At 33.2% G+C, this 21842-nt stretch overlaps 1 protein-coding gene across 1 annotated transcript in view; it reads right to left on the reverse strand.

Moving 5' to 3' along the window:
* Positions 1–21842, reverse strand: part of LOC108076115 (uncharacterized) — a 105120-nt gene that overhangs the window by 2580 nt on the left and 80698 nt on the right. The window contains exons 4-7 of the mRNA XM_017168843.3: positions 15858–16428; positions 14662–15370; positions 8236–8704; positions 7494–7795 (exon numbers count right to left, since the gene is read on the reverse strand). Of these exons, the coding sequence (XP_017024332.1) occupies positions 7494–7795; positions 8236–8704; positions 14662–15370; positions 15858–16271 (1894 nt within the window). The 5' untranslated portion in view covers positions 16272–16428. The remainder of the gene's footprint in view (positions 1–7493; positions 7796–8235; positions 8705–14661; positions 15371–15857; positions 16429–21842) is intronic.

Below are 21842 nucleotides of genomic sequence, written 5' to 3' on the forward strand. Positions count from 1 at the left end.
TAAAAAGGTGTTTAATTAAATTAAATTAAATTATTTTTAATTATTTTGAATTTTTTAAAATAATTTTAAATTATTTGAACCTATTTGAAATTATTTGAAATTATTTTGAAATTATTTGAAATTATTTTGAAATTATTTGAAATTATTTTAAGTTACTTGAAATTATTTGAAATATTTTAAAATTATTTGAAATTTTTTGAAATTATTTAAAATTTTTTGAAATTATTTGAAATTTTTGAAAATTATTTGAAATTATTTTAAATTATTAGAAATTATTTGAAATTATTTGAAATTATTTGAAATTATTTGAAATTATTTGAAATTATTTGAAATTATTTAAAATTATTTGAAATTATTTGAACTTTTATTAAAAATTATTTGAAATTATTTATAATTATTTAAAATTATTTTAAGTTATTTGAAATTATTTGAAATTGTTTAAAATTATTTGAAATTATATGAAATTTTTTTAAATTATTTTAAGTTATTTGAAATTATTTGAAATTATTTACAATTATTTTAAATTTTTTGAAATTATTTGAAATTATTTAAAATTATTATAAAAATATTATAAATTGTTTTAAATTATTTTAAATTATTTTAAGAACTTTCAACTTCGTGTCTTTTGAATTTACTAACACATTTATTCTCAGTGCTTTTGAAAATGTACACTTGGCTTAGAAGCTGCAACAGTGAAGCTGAAACAGGAAGCGGATTTCGGGGACAACCTTGGCAACCATGTAATTGCGTTGACAGCAAATTTAAATGAAATCCATCCCCCGCCCCCGGCCGACAGCCGAAATGTCAATGTGTCACAAAGCAGACGACAGCTCAGCACACCCCCTACTCCTTTCTTCCCAAAAAAAAAAATATATATATATCCTATATGTCGATTCTATGCCCCCCGGAACAGTGGTTCCATTGTCAGGCATAAATCAATCCTGGCCAAGATTTTCGCCAGCATTTTCCTGATTTATTTGCACCACTGTGCTCCCCCCACTCCCCCCTCTCCAAAAGGGGGCGTGGCAAGGAGGGGGGGGCCCTTGCAAATCCCACAACCCATGGCTAATAATATTGCCATTGACCCGACTCGAGGGGGCTGTAAAACTCAGCTGGCGCGCTGTCAATTTGCCGGGATATCGGGGCTACTCAGAAGGAACTCGCAAGGATAACGAGGCCGGGAAACGCGGGAAAGGGAGCAGGGGGATGGGGATTGAAGGCAGGCATCTACATATTTTATTGAAAGATATTGAAAGATTTCAATATTGAGAAGACCCCAAAGCAGAAGGGCACAGGCACACACACACATGGGCGCTAAATGGTTGGAACTTTGGAGGTTTCAAGAGCTGAAAAAAAGGCTTTTGGTAATTGAAATATATAAGGGTTTGATGTTATTTTTAATATTAAGAAAAGAGCAGGATATTTTTTCAAGGTAAATAATTTAATAAATTAATTTTAGCCTCCAAAAGAAATATTTATTTCAAGAAATTAAAGAAAATGAAAGATAAATTTGATTTTTTGTTAAGACTTTCCATCCAGAAATATTATTTTAAATATTTTAGAAGTAGCTTTATTTAAATTATAATATTTTATAATTTAAAAGTTAATATATTAATTGACAACTTTACTATTTCTATAAATTTACCCCCCAAAAAAGGATTTTAAAAACTAAACAAATGCTTTTTAAATTTCTTTTATTTATAACTACCATCTCTAGGTATTCCGATAACCCAAGAGCATTAAGAAAATCAACTCAAACACATTTAACCATTACAATTCCGATCACAAAAGTCGATTATTCTGCTTGCCATTACAACTTCAATTACCGACTGCCCTAGAGGTCTGCCTTTCTCAACGATATAGATATATATCGCTCTCTATCGAAATGCAAATAAATCGTGGCATTATTTGGGGATGGGGCTAAGCCGATAGGCAAGTGAATTATTTATCGAATATGCGTGCGGGCAAGTAAATACAATTACCCTCTCGCAACTTGAACCACACGCTCGCGCCATAAACAACTAGGCCTAATCTGCCTTCGACTCCGTTTATCCCTGGCTCATTGAGGTCCATTTATATATACATACAATATATATACATATATATATCGATGGTCCACACATAACACAAAATGGCGGGGCATAAAACCGAATCGCTGGGCCCCCAAAGATGCGCAATTGATGATAGTGACTACAGGACTACAAGGACCAGGGACCAGGGACTCTGCTGCAAATGGAACTCAGTTTTCTCCCTCTTCGGTTGTGTGTGTGAAAATGGAAAATGAAATTTAAAATTATTTTGCAACTAAATTACTTGTCTTATTGCTGTCCAGGGGATTGGCCCGATCCCGATCCGGGCTCTCCTATTTATTGTGCCCAGCGACAGGCCCAAGGAACTCGTGGAAGGAAGGAGCCTGGCCGCCTATAAATTCGCATTTATGCCCAAGACAACTCACGCCACAGCCAAAGGGGGGTATATATCTCAACTTGGCGATACCCTGGGGCTAACAATAATATATTACTTTTGATGCTTAAAAGTATTTTTAAATATTTTTTAAAGATATTTTCAGATATTTTCTGACATATTTATTTCAGAAATAAAATTTTACATGTTATTCACGAAATTTATATTTATATAAAATATATTTTTAAATATTTTGTGACATATTTATTTAAGGAAATATGTTTAAAATTTATATTTATTTAATATATATTTTTTGATATATTTTCTGATATATTTACTTAAGAAAATATATATAAAATTTTATTGAGAAAATTAATATTTATTTAAAATATATTTTTAAATATTTTCTGGCATTTATATTTATTTAAAATATATTTTAAAATATTTTCTGACATTTTTTTTAAGAAAAGAAATTTAAAAATTAATTGAGGAAATTTATATTTATTTAAAATATTTTTTTTTTAGATATTTGTTGATATATTTACTTAAGAAAAGATATTTAAAATTTTGAAATTTTTGTTTATATTTTTTGAGATATTTTAATTTGTTGTATATTAAGTTTTAAGCGTAAAGTTACTTAGATTTTTTATTTATAAAATATCACCCTTAATTTTAAAACAAATTGTGTAGAGCAAAATATTTTTTAAAAATTGTTTTGGTGATAGAAATTACATTTACTAAAAACAGATTTTTAAGTTCTCTTAAAAAAGTGCCTGAAAATATCTAAGGAGGTATTTTTTAAGGGTTTTTTGGGCGTCAAAAACGATTTTTTTATGTGAAAAAATAAGTTGATATTTTATAATACAGATTGAATTTTTTTTAGATATTAAAGAACCTCAAAAAACTCTAAATAGGTGAATTTTTTAAGGTACTTTAATATTTTTGTAATATTTACCAAATTTCTTCCTTAAAATTTCACTATAAAAATTTATTATATATTTGTGGAAAATTAAGTAGAATTTTTATAATATTGAATTACAGATTTAGTTTTTCGTAATATTAAAAAATAATATTAAAAAATTCTAAATAGGTGAAAAATGAAAAAAAAAGTAGAAATAAGTACATTTTTTCTTAAAAATTTTTTGTAATATTTAACTAATTTCTTTCTTAAAATTTCTATTAAAAAAACGTTCACTATAAAAAAATATATTATTTATTTGGTAAAATAAGCAACTAAATTTTTTTTTAATATTAAAAAACCTTATAAAATTCACCTATTTACATTTCGTAATATTTACCTATTTTCTTTCTTAAAAATTTCTATAAAAACTCAACTATTTACTTTAATTTTAATTAAACAAAACACCCTGCAAGAGCACCAACTACTTTAGAGGGTAACCTGGACATGGAGCAGGGAGCTGGTAGCTTGGAACCACTGCATCCGAGTATATTCAAGTGGCTTAGGTCCTTCTCTGGCCAGAAGCACGGACCAATAATCATAATCATATTGTTTGGGATGCCCGGCCAAGAACAATGAAGACCTGCTCTCTCGCCTTCCTGGCCAAAAATACAACACAACCCACAAAAACAATAATAATAATAATAATAATAATAATAAGCAAGGACAAGGACGAGGATGAGGACGAGGACGAGGCGTGGGTGGCGGCAGGATGTCATGTTAATACAAATGTCCTAGCAGTCTGCTGACTAACGCAATTGCAAACTGCCCCGCCCCCATTTGGCTCCCATTTTTATGCATTTGCAAAGCAACAACAAAGACCAGAAGGACATGGAAATGGTAATGATGGGTGGGTGTCCCTTTCCTGGTCCTATATATTTGCTTTCTGGCCTTTTTTTTGGGCATGAACTGCCAAGATCAGCAGAAAATTTTTGCAAATTTTATTTTATAGCATTTTCACAAGTGGAAAGTCGTGTCGATGTAAGCCACACACACACAGAGACACAAATATGTATACAGATACAGATAGGTTTGGGTTCATATAAATTCCTAGAAGTAAACACAGGAGAAAAAAAACCACTTGAAATATTATAATAAATATTTTTGTATTGAATTTAGGCCTTAAATGGGGCTTAATTATTGAGAAATAATTTCTGTTATATTTTTTTAAATATATTTTTAAGCATTTTCTGTGTTATGTGCTTAAGAAATGGTCTTGAGTTAATTTTAATGGCTGCAAAATAGTTTTTCTAACAATATATTTAATAGTGAAAAACTTGGAAATATATAAATTAAGAGATGAAAAAAAGGTTTAATAACTTCTAAAATAATTTTAAATAATTTTTAATGATTAATTTACAAACAAAACAAGAAATTGTGTGTTTATTGAGGAACTTAAAAGCCTTAAAAATTATTAAAAACCCTATAAAATATTAAAAGCCTTATAAATTATTAAAAGCCTTAAAAATTATTAAAAGCCTTAAAAACTATTTAAATCCTTATAAATGATTAAAGTCCTTATAGATTATTTAAATTCTTAAAATTATTAAAAGCCTTAAAAATGATCAAAAAGCTTATAAAATTATTAAAATCCTTATAAACTATTAAAATCCCAATAAATTATTTTAATCCTTATAAACTATTAAGACATTTTTCGCTGATTTGTGTAAGCAAATATATTGCAGAATATATTTTTATTGTGAAAAACTTTGAAAATATATAAAAAAAAATAAACAAGAAAATTCTTAAATAATATTTTAAGAATTTTAAAATATTTTTTCTTGATGAAACTCTCTAAATTTTGAATTAAAAGTCTTAAAAAATATTTTAATTTATTACAAAGCTCTTTTAACCCCTTTAAAAATATCAATATGAACAATTTTTTAAAATATAAACAAAAATATAAACAAAAAAAATAAAGTTGATTGATAGAAAACAAGTTTAATTTTAAATTGAATTCCTAGAAACTAAGTTTTTAATTAAAATAAATAATACAAACACTTTTTAAAAATCTTAAAATATTTTAAAACAATTTTCTTTAAATAAAAAATACTACACACTTATTTCTTAAAGTGTACCCCTGCACTTGTGTGCGTGTGAGTGCTGATTTGCGTGTATTTGTGCCTTGGCCATTCGGGCTAAGCAAATAGCTTCGTTTGTTGTTTTGCTCTATCAATATTTGACTTTCGGCTTGCTTTTTTGTCTCTTTTTTTTTATTTTTATTTTTTTTTTTTTTAGGGTGAGCCTACGAAATTACCGTCCAAATATACAGGCGGCCGTGTGAGAGGGGAGGAAAAACGCACACGGCAGCGGCATTCGTCGTTGAAATTTTCCTGGGAACTGACAACTGGCAACAAAGCTCAGAAAATCGAGAAAAGGTATGGTGGCTGGGGGGAAAAGCCTGGATGGATGTGTGTTGAATGTTTGGGCTTAAAAGTTTTCCCTCCACAAACCAATATTTAAAATTGGGCAGGACATTTCCTGGGGAGAAGCTCCATAGCCTGCTCCTCAAGGGGTCGGCATCCCTGCTGACAAATGCCAATTGAGAAATCCTCGACAGAGTCAGCAATCGCAGACTTATCGAATTAATTTGTATTTTTTTTTTTGGGTAATTGAAAGGGCCAAGGCTCGAAAATCGATGACAGGGATTTGGGGTCATCGAAATCTAGGCGATATTGAAAATATAACGATTTTAAATTGGGTTTTTAAAAGGCCTAAGCTATAATTTATTAGTTTTTCAAAACTTTAGGGTTTTGGGTTCGATATAAATCGATAAATAATCGTTATGTGCCAGGAATAACTCCAAAAGTTTACTAAAAAAAGAAAATAAATTACAGTGAGCCTAAAAATTATTTGTTAGCCTTGTAACTCTTTTCATATTTAAAACTTTGTTTAGATTTTAGTGGATCCTTGTTAGTCAATCGATAAATAATCGTTTTATACCAGCTAAAGGAGGAGCTTCCCATATTAGACTTTCTCTTTTGTTAAAACTTTGGATTTTTCTAGATTGTCTTTCATAGTTTAGTAGTTTATTTAAAGACACTTGTTAGCCAATCGATAAATAATCGTTTTATGCCATCGATAACACTTTAGCTACCCGTAAAGCAGCTCGAATTACACCCTGTGCGTTATGCAAACCTGCATCCTGCATATGGCCATGGTAACCTCATCATCCCCATCATCATCATCGTCGTTATCATCCTCGGCATCACCAACAAGAGCCCCACATTTAGCACCCGGTTTTTGCACACAATTTTAGACCCCGTTTAGCTGGCAGTTTTACTCAGTTTTTCGTGCTTTTTAGCCACCTCAGCCTCCGCCCCCCTGCCCCTCTCCTCATCAGTTGCCATCAACAACAGCAGTGGGTCCAGGCCCAAAATGCACTCATGCGATGGTGTCAAAAGGTGTACGGGTCATGCTCATGGCCTTTACCCGTTCTCACCTTTACATGCACTGAGAAAAACCAGGGAGTAAGTCTTTGAAACTTGACTTTAAATATTTAAATAAATAAAAGATCTAAGAAAAGTTTCAAATTAATAACTTTAAATGTTAAATTGTTTAATTTTAAAGACTTTTTATAGATATTTTCCATCTAAAAATAAAGCTCTCATTAACTGGTTAATTTTAAATTGATTTATATTTAAATTTACATTTAAAAATATTCATAAAAAATGTTGTGAAAGCTTTTCAAGGCAAATAAAGTTATAAAACATTAAGTTTTAAGAAAGGAAAAATCTCTAAAAAATCGAATAAATGTATATTTCATTTATTCGATTTTAGAGATTTTTTTCTTCTCAAAAAAGTGCAGTTTTATAAATTAAAACCTTAAAACCTCCCCCCATTTTGTTGAGTGTACCCTCCCTTTTAGGCTGCTATTGCCTTTGGTATACTGCAAACAAGAGCGCACTCATTCGCCATTCAAGTAAAACAAATTTCCGTTGCTGGAACATCAAATTTATGGCCCACAGCCAAGCCAGCCATAGCAGGGCCATTGTTTCTATGTTTTTTTTTTGTATATGGGTGTGTGTGTGTGTGTGTGTTGGTGTCCCTTTTACCCACTACCCCAGGATAGCTATGATGCTATAGAGATGGCAGAAGGAGAAGAAGTAAAAGAAGGCCACTGGGCACTTACCAATTGTGGTCAAAACGGTCAGCGAATACAAAAACGCTTTGGCAAAATTCCATTCGTGCGGCGGACCACCGCCCACGGTTACGCCTCCAACGCCACCGGCGCGATGATGATGATAGTGTGTGTGAAGGAGCACGGCTTCAGTGGCCGGATTGTTGTTGTTGCTGCTGCTACCAGAGGCGGAGGATGAGGGGGCATTGCTGTTGGCATTGGCCACATCGTCGTGCGATAATTGCAGCATAACATCCTCGTTCAGTCTCTTGATTAATTGGTCTTGAAACTTGGCTATTTCAAGTGCGGCTAATCTGTAGGATAGAAGAGGGAGAAGAATAGGGGGAGGGGTAGAGTTAGAGAAAGAAAGATAGACAAAGAAAGTTATAACATGAAGTAGGCATGAAATCAAGTATACGCCCCGTTTATTAAGCATACGCCCTGTGTGCTTGGGCTATTTGACTTATAGACTAAGTATTAGAGCATTTCTTGAGGTAAAAAATACTAAAATAATAAAATTTTTAATTGGAGGGATAAACAATTCTAAAAATAGAGCATTAAACATAATTTTAATTTAATTTTCAAACTGAAAATGTGATGAGATGGTTTCTAGATAAAGCTCTTTATATTTACTAAAGAATTTTGTGTAATAAGATTTAAATTAAATTGATTCAGAATTTAACTAATTAAACATTTAAATATATTTTAATTTACCAACATTTTAAATTAAATTTAAAATATTTTTTTTTCTTACTTTGTCCAATTCTCCTTGTACAGAATATTGAGCGATACAGTTATGTCCCAGATATTCTCAATGGTCCGCTGACGCACATCATAAGTGTCCGGCGAGAGGGCAAACTGTGGCATTCCGCCAGAGTCCAGATCGGCATCTTCTACGCCATAGACAAAGTCACCGCCAAAGGGTCCACCAACACCACCTCCAACACCAACACCACTTGCTGTTCCGGTGCCCGAGATCATTCCCTGGGCGGCCACAGCGGCGGTTATCGTATCGTTGTCCCCATGATGTCCCGTTGACTGGTGCGGCGTCCTCTGTTGCTGCTGCTGCTGGTGCAGGTTGTGCTGCTGCTGCTGCTGCTGTTGCTGTTGCTGATAGATGCTGTTCCCTGTATTGGCCATATTACGCTTGGTGCTGGCCAGTGTGTGCTGCTGATGCAGCAAAGCCGAGTCCTCGTTTTCAATGGTCAGGAAGATGAAGGAGCCTGCGACAAGAGCCAAAACGAAGCAGAGTTACACAGCGAGAAAAAATATATACATATTAAAAGCAAGGAAAATATTTATTTTAAATTAAAAGGTATATTTGTGTGTAGAAATTTTCTAATATTTAAATTTAAAATTTGATTTAAATTTTAAATGCTTTAAATTTGTTTGTAATTTTTCTCTCTGTTTATCCTTGCTGTTCCTGTTTCCCCCTTATGCAAAATATGAACTCTACCGTTATTTCATTTGCTTGTTGGCAAGAAAGGATGCTGCTGCAAGCAGGTTCTCAGTGGCTTAGAGCCAGGGGAAACTGCAGCAGGAAGATAGCCTAGGACCGAGCATAAAGCATCTTGAAGGTGTTGCAATCGCTCTCCCTGCCAGCTTAAGGGCTTCCTGCTTTTTGGGGAACACCTTGTTGAAAGGGCCAAGGAGCACATACTCCTTTCTAACCAAGTCCTTGACGATTTTGAGGAATTTAAACTGGCAAAAATATGTACAAAAAATGTATTCCAAGTCAACTTGACATATAAATATTTTTATTTTCATTTTTTTTTGGACAACAAAAATTTATAAAAAATTAAATTTTATCTAAAGTTGAGTGGGAATTTAATTATTTGCTATTTTTTTTAGCTTGCTATTAAAATAAATTAAAAACTGAGCTTTTAAGGTTATTTCTTTCTTTTTCTTTAAAAATATTCTTGGAAAAATTGTATAAAAATTTATTTCTATTAAAATTTGAGTGAAAAAGTATTTATTTTGTATTTTTACATTTATTTTTAACACCTTTCTATTAAAATAAATTAAAAACCTCACTTTATAAGCTTATTTTAATTTATAAAAAAAATTTTTCTTTTTTTCCTTAAAAATTTTTTTAAAAAAGTTTATTAATTTGATAAATAAATCCTTTTAAAGCCACTACAAAAATTCTTTAAAATTCTTTTAACCTAAAAAAAGATTTTAAAAATTACTACTTTTAATTTTAAGAATTTTCCGCCTTAAAAATGTATTAAAAAAATACTTTTTCCAAGCTAAATAAAGTCTTAAATGAATACCCTGTCATGTCAAGTATTTTTCCCTTTTATGTCCTTCCATTCATGTCCTTTTATTCAAGTTTCTAGCTTCGGGACCTTTTTCCCACTTACACTTTTCCCCCAAATCGATACAAAGTCCTTCCGCCATCCGTGTTGATTCCTGTCACTCATTTAATGTTAATGCTCCGCCAACTAATACACACATGTCACACATTTTGTCAAGTTTTTGAAAAGTTTTTTTCGCCAGCCTTCGGACAAAGTTGCCATTTATTTATTTATTTTTGTTGTTGTTTTCTTGCCAGTTGGCTGAGAATGATGTTGAGCGTATGCGAAATGATGAGTTGATGTCCTCGCCGAAAGCCAACACATGTCAAAGTTAAAAATAATACAGGACCATGTCGCAGGGCATGCCAAGATGATGGCCTCCAGGACACAAAGCTGAAGGCCTGACATATCCGCTTGGCACTGTTCATGCTCTGCTTTTCGTCCCGGAAAAAAAAGATTTATTGATGGAGGGGAAGGAAATGTGTTGGTGTTAATAGTGGGTTTGTTTAACTATTTATTTCTGAGTAGCTTTTGCCTTGTTTTTTTTTGGGTTTTATTGATTTAAATATTGTAATTTTAAAACTTTGGATTTTTGCTACTTTTAGTGTTTTGGTATATATTTATTTTATATATTTATTATATTATATTATATATTATATTTTATATTTTATATTTATATATTTATGTTAAGGGACACTTGATTGTTTTTAATTCCTCCCCGCAGACTTGGCTGAGATTCATCGCTAATTAATTCCTTCGATTGTAGAGATTTTTGTTGTTTTTGCATGATTATAATATGAGCTTCCACATTTTCAGCGAAATTATGCATTTTCGCGGGGTCATCCAGATGGACACGTCACAGGTAGGCACGAGGAGAGGGAGAGAGGCGCGCACCAGAGGGGCCTATAATTATAGGTAGCTAGAGGGAGAGAGGTTGATCGAGTGAGCTAGAGTTAAGCGACACACACACGCACTAGCGTCCGAAAGCGTAGGTGAGAGCAGAGATAAGAGCAGAGCCCAGAGCAGAAGCCCAGAGCAGAGCCCAGAGCAGAGATGAGAGCAGAGCAGAGAGCGAAGCTTATAAGCGAGCTGATAATTTCTGAGCAACGAACACACACATAAACACACACTGCTTGTACGAGAGCGCGCACACTGAGCGCTGAGCTAAGCTTATCAGCTCTGCTCTGAGCTCTGCTCTCAGCTCTACTCACAGCTACGCTTGCATCTCTGCTCTCACCTACGCTTTCAGACGCTAGTGCGTGTGTGTGTCGCTTAACTCTAGCTCACTCGATCAACCTCTCTCTCTCGATCAAGTACCTATTAATACAATTGCCTCTGCCGCCGCACCTTCAGTTAGTGCGCGCCTCTCCCTCCCCTCGTGTCTACCTCTGACGTGTACCATCTCGCGAAAAAGTGCCGATTCACTGGAAAAGTGCAAATTCTTTTAACAATTATGCAATTATGAATCTGAATAAAGCCTGCGGAGTAACGATGAAGGGTAACTGAGCGCGTGCTTCTCCCCTCGTGCCTACCAATTGCGTGTGCCTCTCAAGCCATCTAAAAGACCCCTGGAATAGTACCGCTTCACTGGAAAACTGCAAATTCTTTTAACACTCGTGCAAAATAGCCCACAAATCATTGCAAGCGAATGAAATAATCATTGATGAATCTGAACCAAGCCAGCGGACAAAAGATAAAGGGTATCAGAGGGCGCCTTCCTCCCCTCGAGTTCACCTGTCACGTGTGCAATGCCAGCGTCGTATGAATGGCCGCTGAAAAGTACTAATTCGATGAAATTGTGACAGTTTTAATAATAATTGTGCAAAACCACCAAGAATACATGGAATCGAAGGCCCAAAAAAGGGCAAAAACAACAAAAATCTCTGCAATCGAAGGAATTAAATACCGTTGAAGCGTTGCCAAGCCTGCGGGAAGAAAATGAAGATAACCAAATGTGCTCTAACTGCAGGTAAGTCGAACCAAAACTATTATCCTATTATATGTACCTATTATACAAACATAAAGCAACGGATCGGGTTTAGAAAACGTAGTGCTAAGCTTCGTTTTGGTTATTACAGGGTATATTTTAATAAATATATGGTTTTACATTTTGAAGAAATATTTTTTTTTTCAAATTTGAAGTTATCTAGTTTTTCGTTGCCTACTTTTTACGGCGTTAATGGGGCTTTGTCTCTTACACTTAATTTTTTATATATATATTTTTTTTATTATTAAATATCTTCTTCAATTTAATTTAATATCATTTTTTTTATGTTATTCTTAACTAACCTTAACCTTTACACGATATATTTTTGTTGTTCTAAGAACCTTTTCTCAACTTGTAACTTTCATCAGAGCGTAAAAGCGTTCTTGAATGGGTTGAGGAAAGCTTTTACAACAACAACAAAATGAATACATATAAAATAAAGCAAAAAGTGTGCATGTGCGTGTGTGTAAAAGTCATCTGTCATGCGTATGCGTGTTTATGGTGTGACGTCATGGGGACTCACGCACCGCCTAGCGAAAGTTAAATAATTGTTTGTGTCATTTTGATGATTTCCTCCTAACAAGGGACAACTTTTTCGACCAGCTGTTGTCGCACACGCACACATGCCAGCGAATTTTTCGATTTGTTTAAAGTATTTCACAAAAAACGCACACACACACATGTGTGTGTTGCTGCTGCTGCTGCGGTGTTGCTGTTGCTGGTAATGTTGCTGCCACTGCTGCTACTGCTGTTGCTGCTGTGTCTCCCAGCCAGCGCTGCTTGTCAAAGCAGCCGTCGCCGCCAGAGAATCGGAGGAGTTGGAGGAAAAACGAGGAATGGAAAAGGATTTCCGGTTAGGGATACGGAAAACGGATACGGATATGGATACAAAGAGTTCGCGTCAATGGTTGCTTTTGGTTTTCTAATAATTTTTATAATATTTAACAGTGATTTTAATGAATTTTAATTTGTAAATTAATTTATTAATCATTTTTCGATTCAGATTTTAGTTAAAAATTTTTAAACAAAAATTAATTAAAAAAAAAAAATGAAAATTTTTATATTTAAATATTAAAAAAAGAAAACCTTAATTCTGAAAATTTCTATATTTATTTTAAAATTCTCTAAATTAATTTAAATATGTAAATTAAAATTTTTTTAATTAAAAAAAAATTAAAAATGATAAATAAAAATTAATTTTGAATAAAAATTAAAATTTTTATATTTAAATAAAAATGAACCCTTAATTTTCATCATTTCTACATTTAATTTAAAATTTTAACAGTTAATTTTTAATTAATTTAATTAATTTAATTTTCATCATTTCTACATTTAATTTAAAATTTTAACAGTTAATTTTTAATAGTAAATTAATCTTTAAAGATTTAACTAAAAATTTTTAAAGAAAAATTAAAATTCTTAAATAAAAATTTAAATACAATTAAAAAAATAAATAACTAAAACCATTGTAATTTTCTGACGCTCACTGTACCCTAGATAACACACACACTTTGACAGGAGATCGGCGGTGTGTGGCAGGGTAAAACATAAGTTTTTGGCGCTGCGGCCGCCATTTTGACGTTTGTTTTTGGCATCGAGTGGGAGGGGGGGTTTCTTCTTTTTTTTGGGGGGAGGTGTGGGGGGCAACGAATGATTAATTAAATTTATCACGTTGTCGTGCGGCGGCGGTGGCGGCTTTGGCTGCGTTCCACCCAGTTCCTGTTGTTGGTTAATTTAAACGTCGAACTCTGTGACAAGATACATTAAGCATCCTTGTATCGTCCGTGTCCCAAACAGTAAGCGTATCGACTAGTGTAAACGTATACCATACACAGGAAATAATTTTTATAATTAAAGCCAACCATTTAATTTAAGATACTTGACATTTATGGGATATTTTTGAGTTTATAAATATTTCTAATAAAGATTTCTTTATGTTTAAAATTTAATTATTTAATTTTCTTAAAGTCAAAACCCTTAATATCCATCCAGTGTATCCCCTTATCCGTATCTGTAAATGTATCTGTATCTGTGTCTGACACGCGTGCCGCAAAAAAGAGCAAACGAAACGAAGCGAAGCGAACGCGTGGCCGAAAGAAGATGCCGCGTTAATTAGGGAGGCCGCAGCAATGAGATGGCATCCACAGACATTGGATACAAATGATATGTGAGTGCCTGTCACGCACAGTACTGTCAATTTACCTATTTATGTCTATATATATGTACCAAGATGTATGGTGTATATATATAGATGTAATTATGGACCTGCAACTGGCGGAAATTGTAGCTATTTTGGCAGTACTCAACGCAAAACCCTTTAGGCCCTCAAAGGGCGGAAGCCTACTAATGGCTGAGGAGGGTCCTAAGGCTGTTGTCAGAAATTAAAGACTTGTTCTTGTGCCTGTCTTTAATTATTTAAAGTTTGGGATTCTTTTTTATTTCAAAAATATCAAAGGGATAAAGGATAAGCATACTAATTATTACTTGATTTTTGTGATAATTATTTGGTATTCGATATTTTCGATAGCCGATATATTCTAAATCTAAAGCCTTATAGTTTATATATTTTTTTATTTGAAAACCTGAAACATTTTTAGCCAAAAATAATTGAAAAGTCATCGATTTTTCCCCCAAAAAAACAACTTGTTTACAGGACCGGTATATTCATATGCTCTCGATAAATAATTTTTATATTTTCAATAACTTTTTAAACAGATTTTCATGCCGAAAAAAAAGTTAAGTTAAGAACAGCAGCAGTGTTAACTTTTAACAGATTTATTCTCCCAAAACATCACTTTGTTATACAAGTAAATGTTCAAAATAAATAAAAAAAATCGATAATTTTCCATAATTTCGATATTTGTAACCGATTTCAAGCCTTAAAACAAAAACTCACCTAGCAATGTGTAAGCCAAGAGCAGCATACATATCCCCAAATTGGTGAGCAGGGCCGACCACACCGTCTGGGAGGTGCCCTTGCGCTTCTTTTTGGTGCCCTCCTTGGTGCCATATCCTGGCGGGGTTTTACCCTCGCTGCCGGAGGAGGAGGAGCTGCTGCCCCCAGAGCCAGAGCCACCTCCCCCGAAGCAAGAGCACCAACCGTTTCGCTTACGTTGCCGCTGCTGTTGCTGCTGTTGATGCTGTTGCTGCTGCTGCTGCTGATGCTGCTGTTGCAGCTGGTGTTGCACCTGTGCCTGCGCCTGAATGGATGCTGCCTGCGGATGGGCCGGCGGCAGTGGTTCCTTACGGTTCGGCGGCGTACTGCTGCTGCTGCTGCTCAACAGCTGCAGCGGCAGCAGCTTGGCATTGCTCTTGAGCGTTCCACAATTGCTGCCGGAATTGTTGTTGCTGCTGCTGTTGTTGCCGCCGCCAATGCCAACGCCGGCGGTGCTGTTGCTGCTGCTGCTGCTGCTATTGTTGCTGCAACTGCCGCTGGCCAGGGGTGGTGGCAGTGGCATCGGTAGGGGCAGGGTCAGGGGGAGTTGTTGCTGGAGGGATTGCAGGTTCGGGGGCGGGGCCATCAAGTCACTCACATAGCCCGAGGCGGTGGGATATTTTAAGATACCCGGCGGCGCCAGCGAGGGTTGTGCCAACGAAACCACAACCTGCAGAAATAATAAATAAATAATAAAAAAATAATTTAATATTTAAATAAAATAATATATAAGAATTTAATATTTAATATATATTTTAAATATTATTATTATTTATTTAAAATATTATTTAAATACTTATTTATTTTAAATGATCTATTATGATTTATTTATTTAAAATATTAAAAAAAATTGTTTATTTAAATCTTATTTAAATATTTATTTTTTTCAAAAAATATTTAAATACATTTTTCTTTAATTTTGTATTTTAATATTTATTAATTTAAAAAATATTTAAATATTTATTTATTATAATTATAATTTTATTTTAAATGTAATATAAATTTTTATTTATTTAAAATATTTTTTTACTATTTATTTATTTAAAATAATATTTAAAATTTTTAGTTTAATATTTATTTCTTTAAAATAATATTTAAAATTAAATTTAAATATTTATTTATTTAAAATAATATTTGCAGTTATTATTTGCACCCACCTGACCGCCTGGTGCTCCACCGCCTTGATTGGCCGCCACCTCAATGTCCTCCAGCGTGGGCATGGGCAGCAGGGGCGTGGTCTTGAAGGTCGTTGTCGTCGCTGTCGGCGGTCCTGGCAGCAGGAGTGGTGCTAGCTGGGCGGGCGGCATGCTGGGCAGGATGCCAATGGACACATAGCTCCCGGCAGTGTTGCCGGTTCCGGAGGTGGGCACACCTCCGATGACGCCGCCACCGCCGTAGTGCATTCCCGTCGTTGTTGTGCTCCCTGTTAGTCCTACTGATCCCGTTCCGGATCCGGGACAGGATGTGGGCGTGGCTGTGGCCATGGCCATGGCATGGCTGGTCAGCTGCGAGGGCGGCGGCGGCGGTGGTTGCGCCCCAGTTTGCATTGACATCGGTTGATCCGGATTCATCTTGCATTTGGTCGCTGTTTCGCCGCGCTTTCCTGCTTCCACAGATCGGTGAGTGGATTAATCAATCAATCAATCGATCAATTCAATAATTAATCAATTAATCGATCAATGAATAATTAGTTAATAGATTGTTTTAGCAATCTTTCTATCACTCGGGCTGGAAATGAGAAGAAAAGAGAGAGAATTTATTATAAATTATTATAAACTAAACATTAAGCTTGAACTTGATTTTTTTAAAATGTATTTGTATTAATAATTCGTATTAAATTTATTTAATATTTTAATGGTCGTCTTGAAAAATGTTTTTTTAATTTTTAAAATTATTAAATTTTTAACAAGTTGAACTATTTTTCTTTTTGAATTTTATGAAGGTATGTCATATTTTAATCTTTTTTTTATAAATAATTCATATTAAATTTATCTAATATTTTAAATTCTGTCTTGGAAAATGTTTTTTAATCTTTAAAAATATTTAGGACATCTTTTAAGAAGTCATTATATTTTTTTTTTGTATAAAAACTAAACTTTTTCTTTGAACTTTTTGGCCTTACATTTATTTTTATGTTGTTTTTAATTCAAAAATTGTTTTAAATATTAAGTAAAAAAAAATTAAATATTCTATGGACATTATTTTAAGGGACAGTATTTTTTTATTTAAATTTAATTTATAACAAAAGACTCCTCAAGTAGCTTGAACTTAATTTCCATAAAATAAAAATAATAATTTAATCATAAAATTATATTTAAAATATATTAATTTTATTATTAAATTATTATTTTATATTTTAAATATATATTATTTAACTATACAATTGTATTTTGTATCAACAACTCTCTCTCTCTCTTTTACCTTTATATTATACTCCTCTTTCCCTATATTGCCTTCCCAATATTTATTGTTTAAACCCAAGCCACTTGGCTACATCTCATCTCATTCGGTATTCATTGACTTAATTTTCTGCCAAAATAGGCAAATAGATAGGATATAAACCGATTTGGTATTCCGCCTCGATGGCCAAAGGCAATCGCTTATAATTCCAGGGAGATGGAGGTGGAGATGGAGGGAGGGAGATGGTGACTGAGGGGAGGAAGGAATAGGGATGGCAAATCCGCAAGTGCCGCAGAAGCGGCTGAAACTCATTTGGAGTTTGAATTGCGAGCGGCCAAGGAGTTCCGTTCGCTCTGGCCTCTTGCTCAGGTAAAGTGGTTGAGTGCGGCTCATCAAAGCATTAATTAACAGGCACTAAAACACACACACCAACACACCAACACACACGTAGCCACACTCAAACTGGCACAGACATGACTCTGGTCTGGTAATCAGAATGCCGAAGACATTCCCATTAATTTGCCCAATTGAATGCTTTTCATTAAGTTGCAATTACTCGAAATTAATCGCTTTTGCCAAAATGCCAAAAACTGACTGGGGTCTGGTGTGTGTGTGTGTCTGTCTAAGCCTCTTAGGCCCATTCCCCTCCTACACCCTATTTTCTCATCAACTTTGTCATCGTCGATTGAAGTTCGGTTTCGCTTTGATTGAAATCCAAGGAAGCATGGAATTTGTTTAGTTTTCATTTCGATTTTCACCCCCCCAACAATTAGGGTCTCACTCAGGTGAAAAACTGAAGCTTTCTAAATTAGTGGCCTTGAAGTTTGGAGACTTTTAGAGAAGGGAATTTTTTGGAGCGGAAGAAAAGCCAGGGGAAAAGGGTGGAAAATTATGGGAAAGGAAATTGAGCAGGGTTTCTTTGTAATTTTTAGATTTTTTTTAGGTTCTTAAATAAAAAAGGTGGCACGAAAATAAATAATTGTTAATTAGTTTTCTTAATTTATAAATTTAAATTATTGCAGATTTTGCTAGCTAAAAGAAAAAGCAAAATAGCTTCCAGAAAATAATTTTAAATTTCGAAAAATTAATCAAAGGTGGTTAAAAATTTAAACAATTGTTAAATATTTTTTTAAATTAAATTAAAATTATTATAGATTTTTTAATCAAAAAGACTAGACTCCAAAAAATAATTTAAAATCTCAAAAAATCATCAAAAAATATAAATAATTATTAATCATTTTCTTAATTTATAAATTTAAATTATTACAAATATTTTTAATTTAAAAAAGACTGTCCTATATTCCAGAAAATATTTTGAAATCCTCAAAAATCATTCAAAGGTGGTAAAAAATATTATTAATTGTTAATTTATAAATTTAAATTATTACAAATTTTTTCAAGATCAAAAAGACTTTAAAATTACCATAATCGAAAATCGACATAAATCAACCTGAGTTCTCCAATAAAATCCCCAAGATCGTATGCTAAAAGAAAAACAAAATACACAGAAAATAGAAAATAAAAAAAAAACGACTCCGCCAGAAGGCGGCAAACATTCAAAGGTGTGGCAATTAAGGACGCGCTCTCTCGCCAGGACACAAGGACACGCCTAGTGTGTCGTGCACTGCATATTTTAAGGCTTGTTGCTCTGTGTAGCCTGGCTTGCCCTTGGCTTTTCCTTCCCCCCCACGGCAGAAGGCGGTCAAAAGGCCGTCAAGTGGCGCTTAGAAAAGCGCTTGGGAAAAACAAAAGCAAAAAAAAAAAAAACAAAGGCGGAAAATTCAGTTCAAGTGCAATTGAAGCAATGCCATCCAATGTGTTGCGCATTTCGGATGCACGGCGTCGGGCAATGGACACCTCTTCTTCGGACAGGTGAATCTCGGACGAGGGCAAACTTTGGCAGGAAAACAAAAACAAAAACAGGACAAAACCAAAACCAAAACAGAATTGGAAGACAGCAAACAGCAAAGGCACAAAGGGCGTGAATCAAACCGCAATTGTCCAAGGTGGGAATAGCTGTGCATATAGGGTCAGGAATACAATTGCAATCAAGGTGAATCGTTGGGGAATCAAAAGCAAGAAATTCTGGCAATTTTGTTGAAAATAAAGGGTATTTCTTAGAGAAAAGAAGGGAGAGGTTTAAGAGTTAGGTGAAATTTTATTTTATTTAAAAGTATTTGGTTACCTGACGAAAGGTTTTGGTAGCTAAAATAATATTTTTAAATATTTTAAATAATATTTTTGATATTTTTGATATTTTAAATAATATTTCAAAATTTTAAATAATAAAATAATATTTGAAAAATATTATTTAAACTATTTTCGGTATTTAAAATAATATTTTAAAATATTTGAAAATATTTTTTTGTTATTTATTTTTATAAAATATTATTTAATTTACCAAAAATAGTATTAAAAATTTATTTTATTTTATTATTAAATACTTTAAAATATTATTTTAGACACCGAGACTCATCTAGCTCTCAAACCTCAACTTTTTAAATATTTTAGAATAATTTTAAAAATCTTAAAAATATTTCCATAATTATGCTATCAAATTCAGCATCTTAGGTTTACAATTTTTATTTTTATTTTATTTTTTATTGCATAATTTACATTTTAAAAAGTTTAAAAAAATCTTAAAGATATCTGTAGCTCATTAGTGTATTGATTTTTTTCATTATATTTGTCAACTCCCTTTTACCCATTCCTACCTTCTCTTATTTATCACAAAAAAACTTTACAATTTTAATCAATTTACTAATTAATTGGTTTATACTTAACTTTAATGAAACAATTAAATTTAAATGGGCTTTTGAACCTTTTTCGCACTATTTTTAATCGATTGCAAACACAGCAGCAGCAGGAGGAGCCGCATCAGACAATTTTTGCGACTTCAATTCCATTACGCATGATTTGCGATGCAGCCAGCAGCTGAAACATGGTGTGCGGAAAATCCCCGCTTTTCCGCCCATAAAACCTAGAGACAGAAATATGGAGACAGAAAGAGATAGAAAGAGAGAGAGAGAGTGAGGGAGCGGGAGCGGGAGCAAGAGATCGCTGAAGGTTGCGGAAAATCGGGGGGATTAAGAATCATTTCCTGGTGCAGGCAGTTTTCCAGCCTGAACATTAAATGCTCGCTCAAATGAGATGAAAACGGGGCCGGGCTTCTGACCAGCACCAAAATCACTAGCCAGGCGAAGCTGACCACAAAAAAGTGCTGGGGGTTTTGAGTGGATGAACACAAAAAAAAAAAAAGAAAAAAAGTGATTGGAAGAGGGGATTCGAATGAGAGATACCTGTACTGATTAAAATGTTTACTTAAATTCTCTCTACAAAAAGACACCTTTTAAAAATTGTTAAAACCAGTTGGGAATTATATTTTAAAGTACCTTGCCCTAAATTCCTGGAAACCTTTTCGTTATTCTTGATAATGTTCTAAACTTAAAAAAGGGAATTACATGAATTTAAATAGAAAAGAAAAAATTTTAATTTAAGAAAAATATAAAAATAAACCCTTAACCCTTACAAATGAGTACTTAATTGTAGAATATATTTCTATATTTCGCTTGATTTTTCTAGCTTTATTATTCATATTATATTATATTTTAAGTCAAAAGTATGTGAAGGAGTCATTTCCGACCCTTTAAATCATATATATTCTTGATCAGGACAAAAAGCAGAGTCGATCTAGCCATGTTTAGAAGAAAATAATTTTTTTATTTTTTATTTTTATTTTTGAGGTCTTAAATGGTTTGTTTGTCAAAGAAAAAATTGACAAAAATTTTAATATTTTAAAATGTGAAATTTAGTATGCAGTTTCGTTACCCTAGAAAAAACTAGCACAGAAAAGCTTTTCGAATTGAATTTGATGCTTTTTTGGCTTAGATATGATTTTTTTTATAAAAAAAATTACTATTTAAAATATATAAAAATATTCATTTAAAGAGGGTGAATATTTTAGACCTTCTTAAGAGGTTTTATGATTTTAGTCAGCGAAGGAGTCGTTTCCGACCCCATAAATCATATATATTCTTGATCAGGACAAAAAGCGGAGTTGATCTAGCCATGTTTTGCAGAAATTAAAAAAAAAATGTTTTTTTTTTCATTTTTGAGGTTCTAAATTGTTAAAATTGTCAAATAAAAATTGGCAAAATTTTCAATTTCTTAAAAGGTGAAATTTAGTATGCAGTTTCGTTACCCCAGAAGAAACTAGCACAGAAAAGCTTTCCGAATTGAATTCGATGCCTTTTTGGCTTAGTTATGATGAATTTTTGATTGAATGACAGTTCCTATGGCAAACTGTAAGGGTATACAAATTTCGGCTTCCCGAAGTTAGTTTTCTTTCTTGCTATGTATTATTTTGTTATTGTGCATCCGACTTAATATAATTATTCCTTATTATATTATAATATTATTATATAATATTACCTCTGCCACAAATATACCCTTTTTGAAAATCTATTAATGGGTATTAAAGTCCCGCCCCGACTTTCGGGCCCAATATTTCAAACACGCGTCGAACGCATTTCCCGGGGCGGAAAACGGTTACAGCGGAAATGCAACTTTGCCCGTTGTTCGAGCGTAACTGTTGTTTATGTTTGTCCGCACACACACACACACACACATGCACATACACATACACATAAGCTTGCAATTACACACACTAACGCACACTGTGGCCTCAGTAATCAACAAGAGAGTGAGCGAGAAGGTAATAAGAGAGAGAGAGAGGGATAGCG

The sequence above is a fragment of the Drosophila kikkawai genome, chromosome X (assembly GCF_030179895.1).
Source record: "Drosophila kikkawai strain 14028-0561.14 chromosome X, DkikHiC1v2, whole genome shotgun sequence".
Classification (NCBI taxonomy): Eukaryota; Metazoa; Arthropoda; class Insecta; order Diptera; family Drosophilidae; genus Drosophila; species Drosophila kikkawai.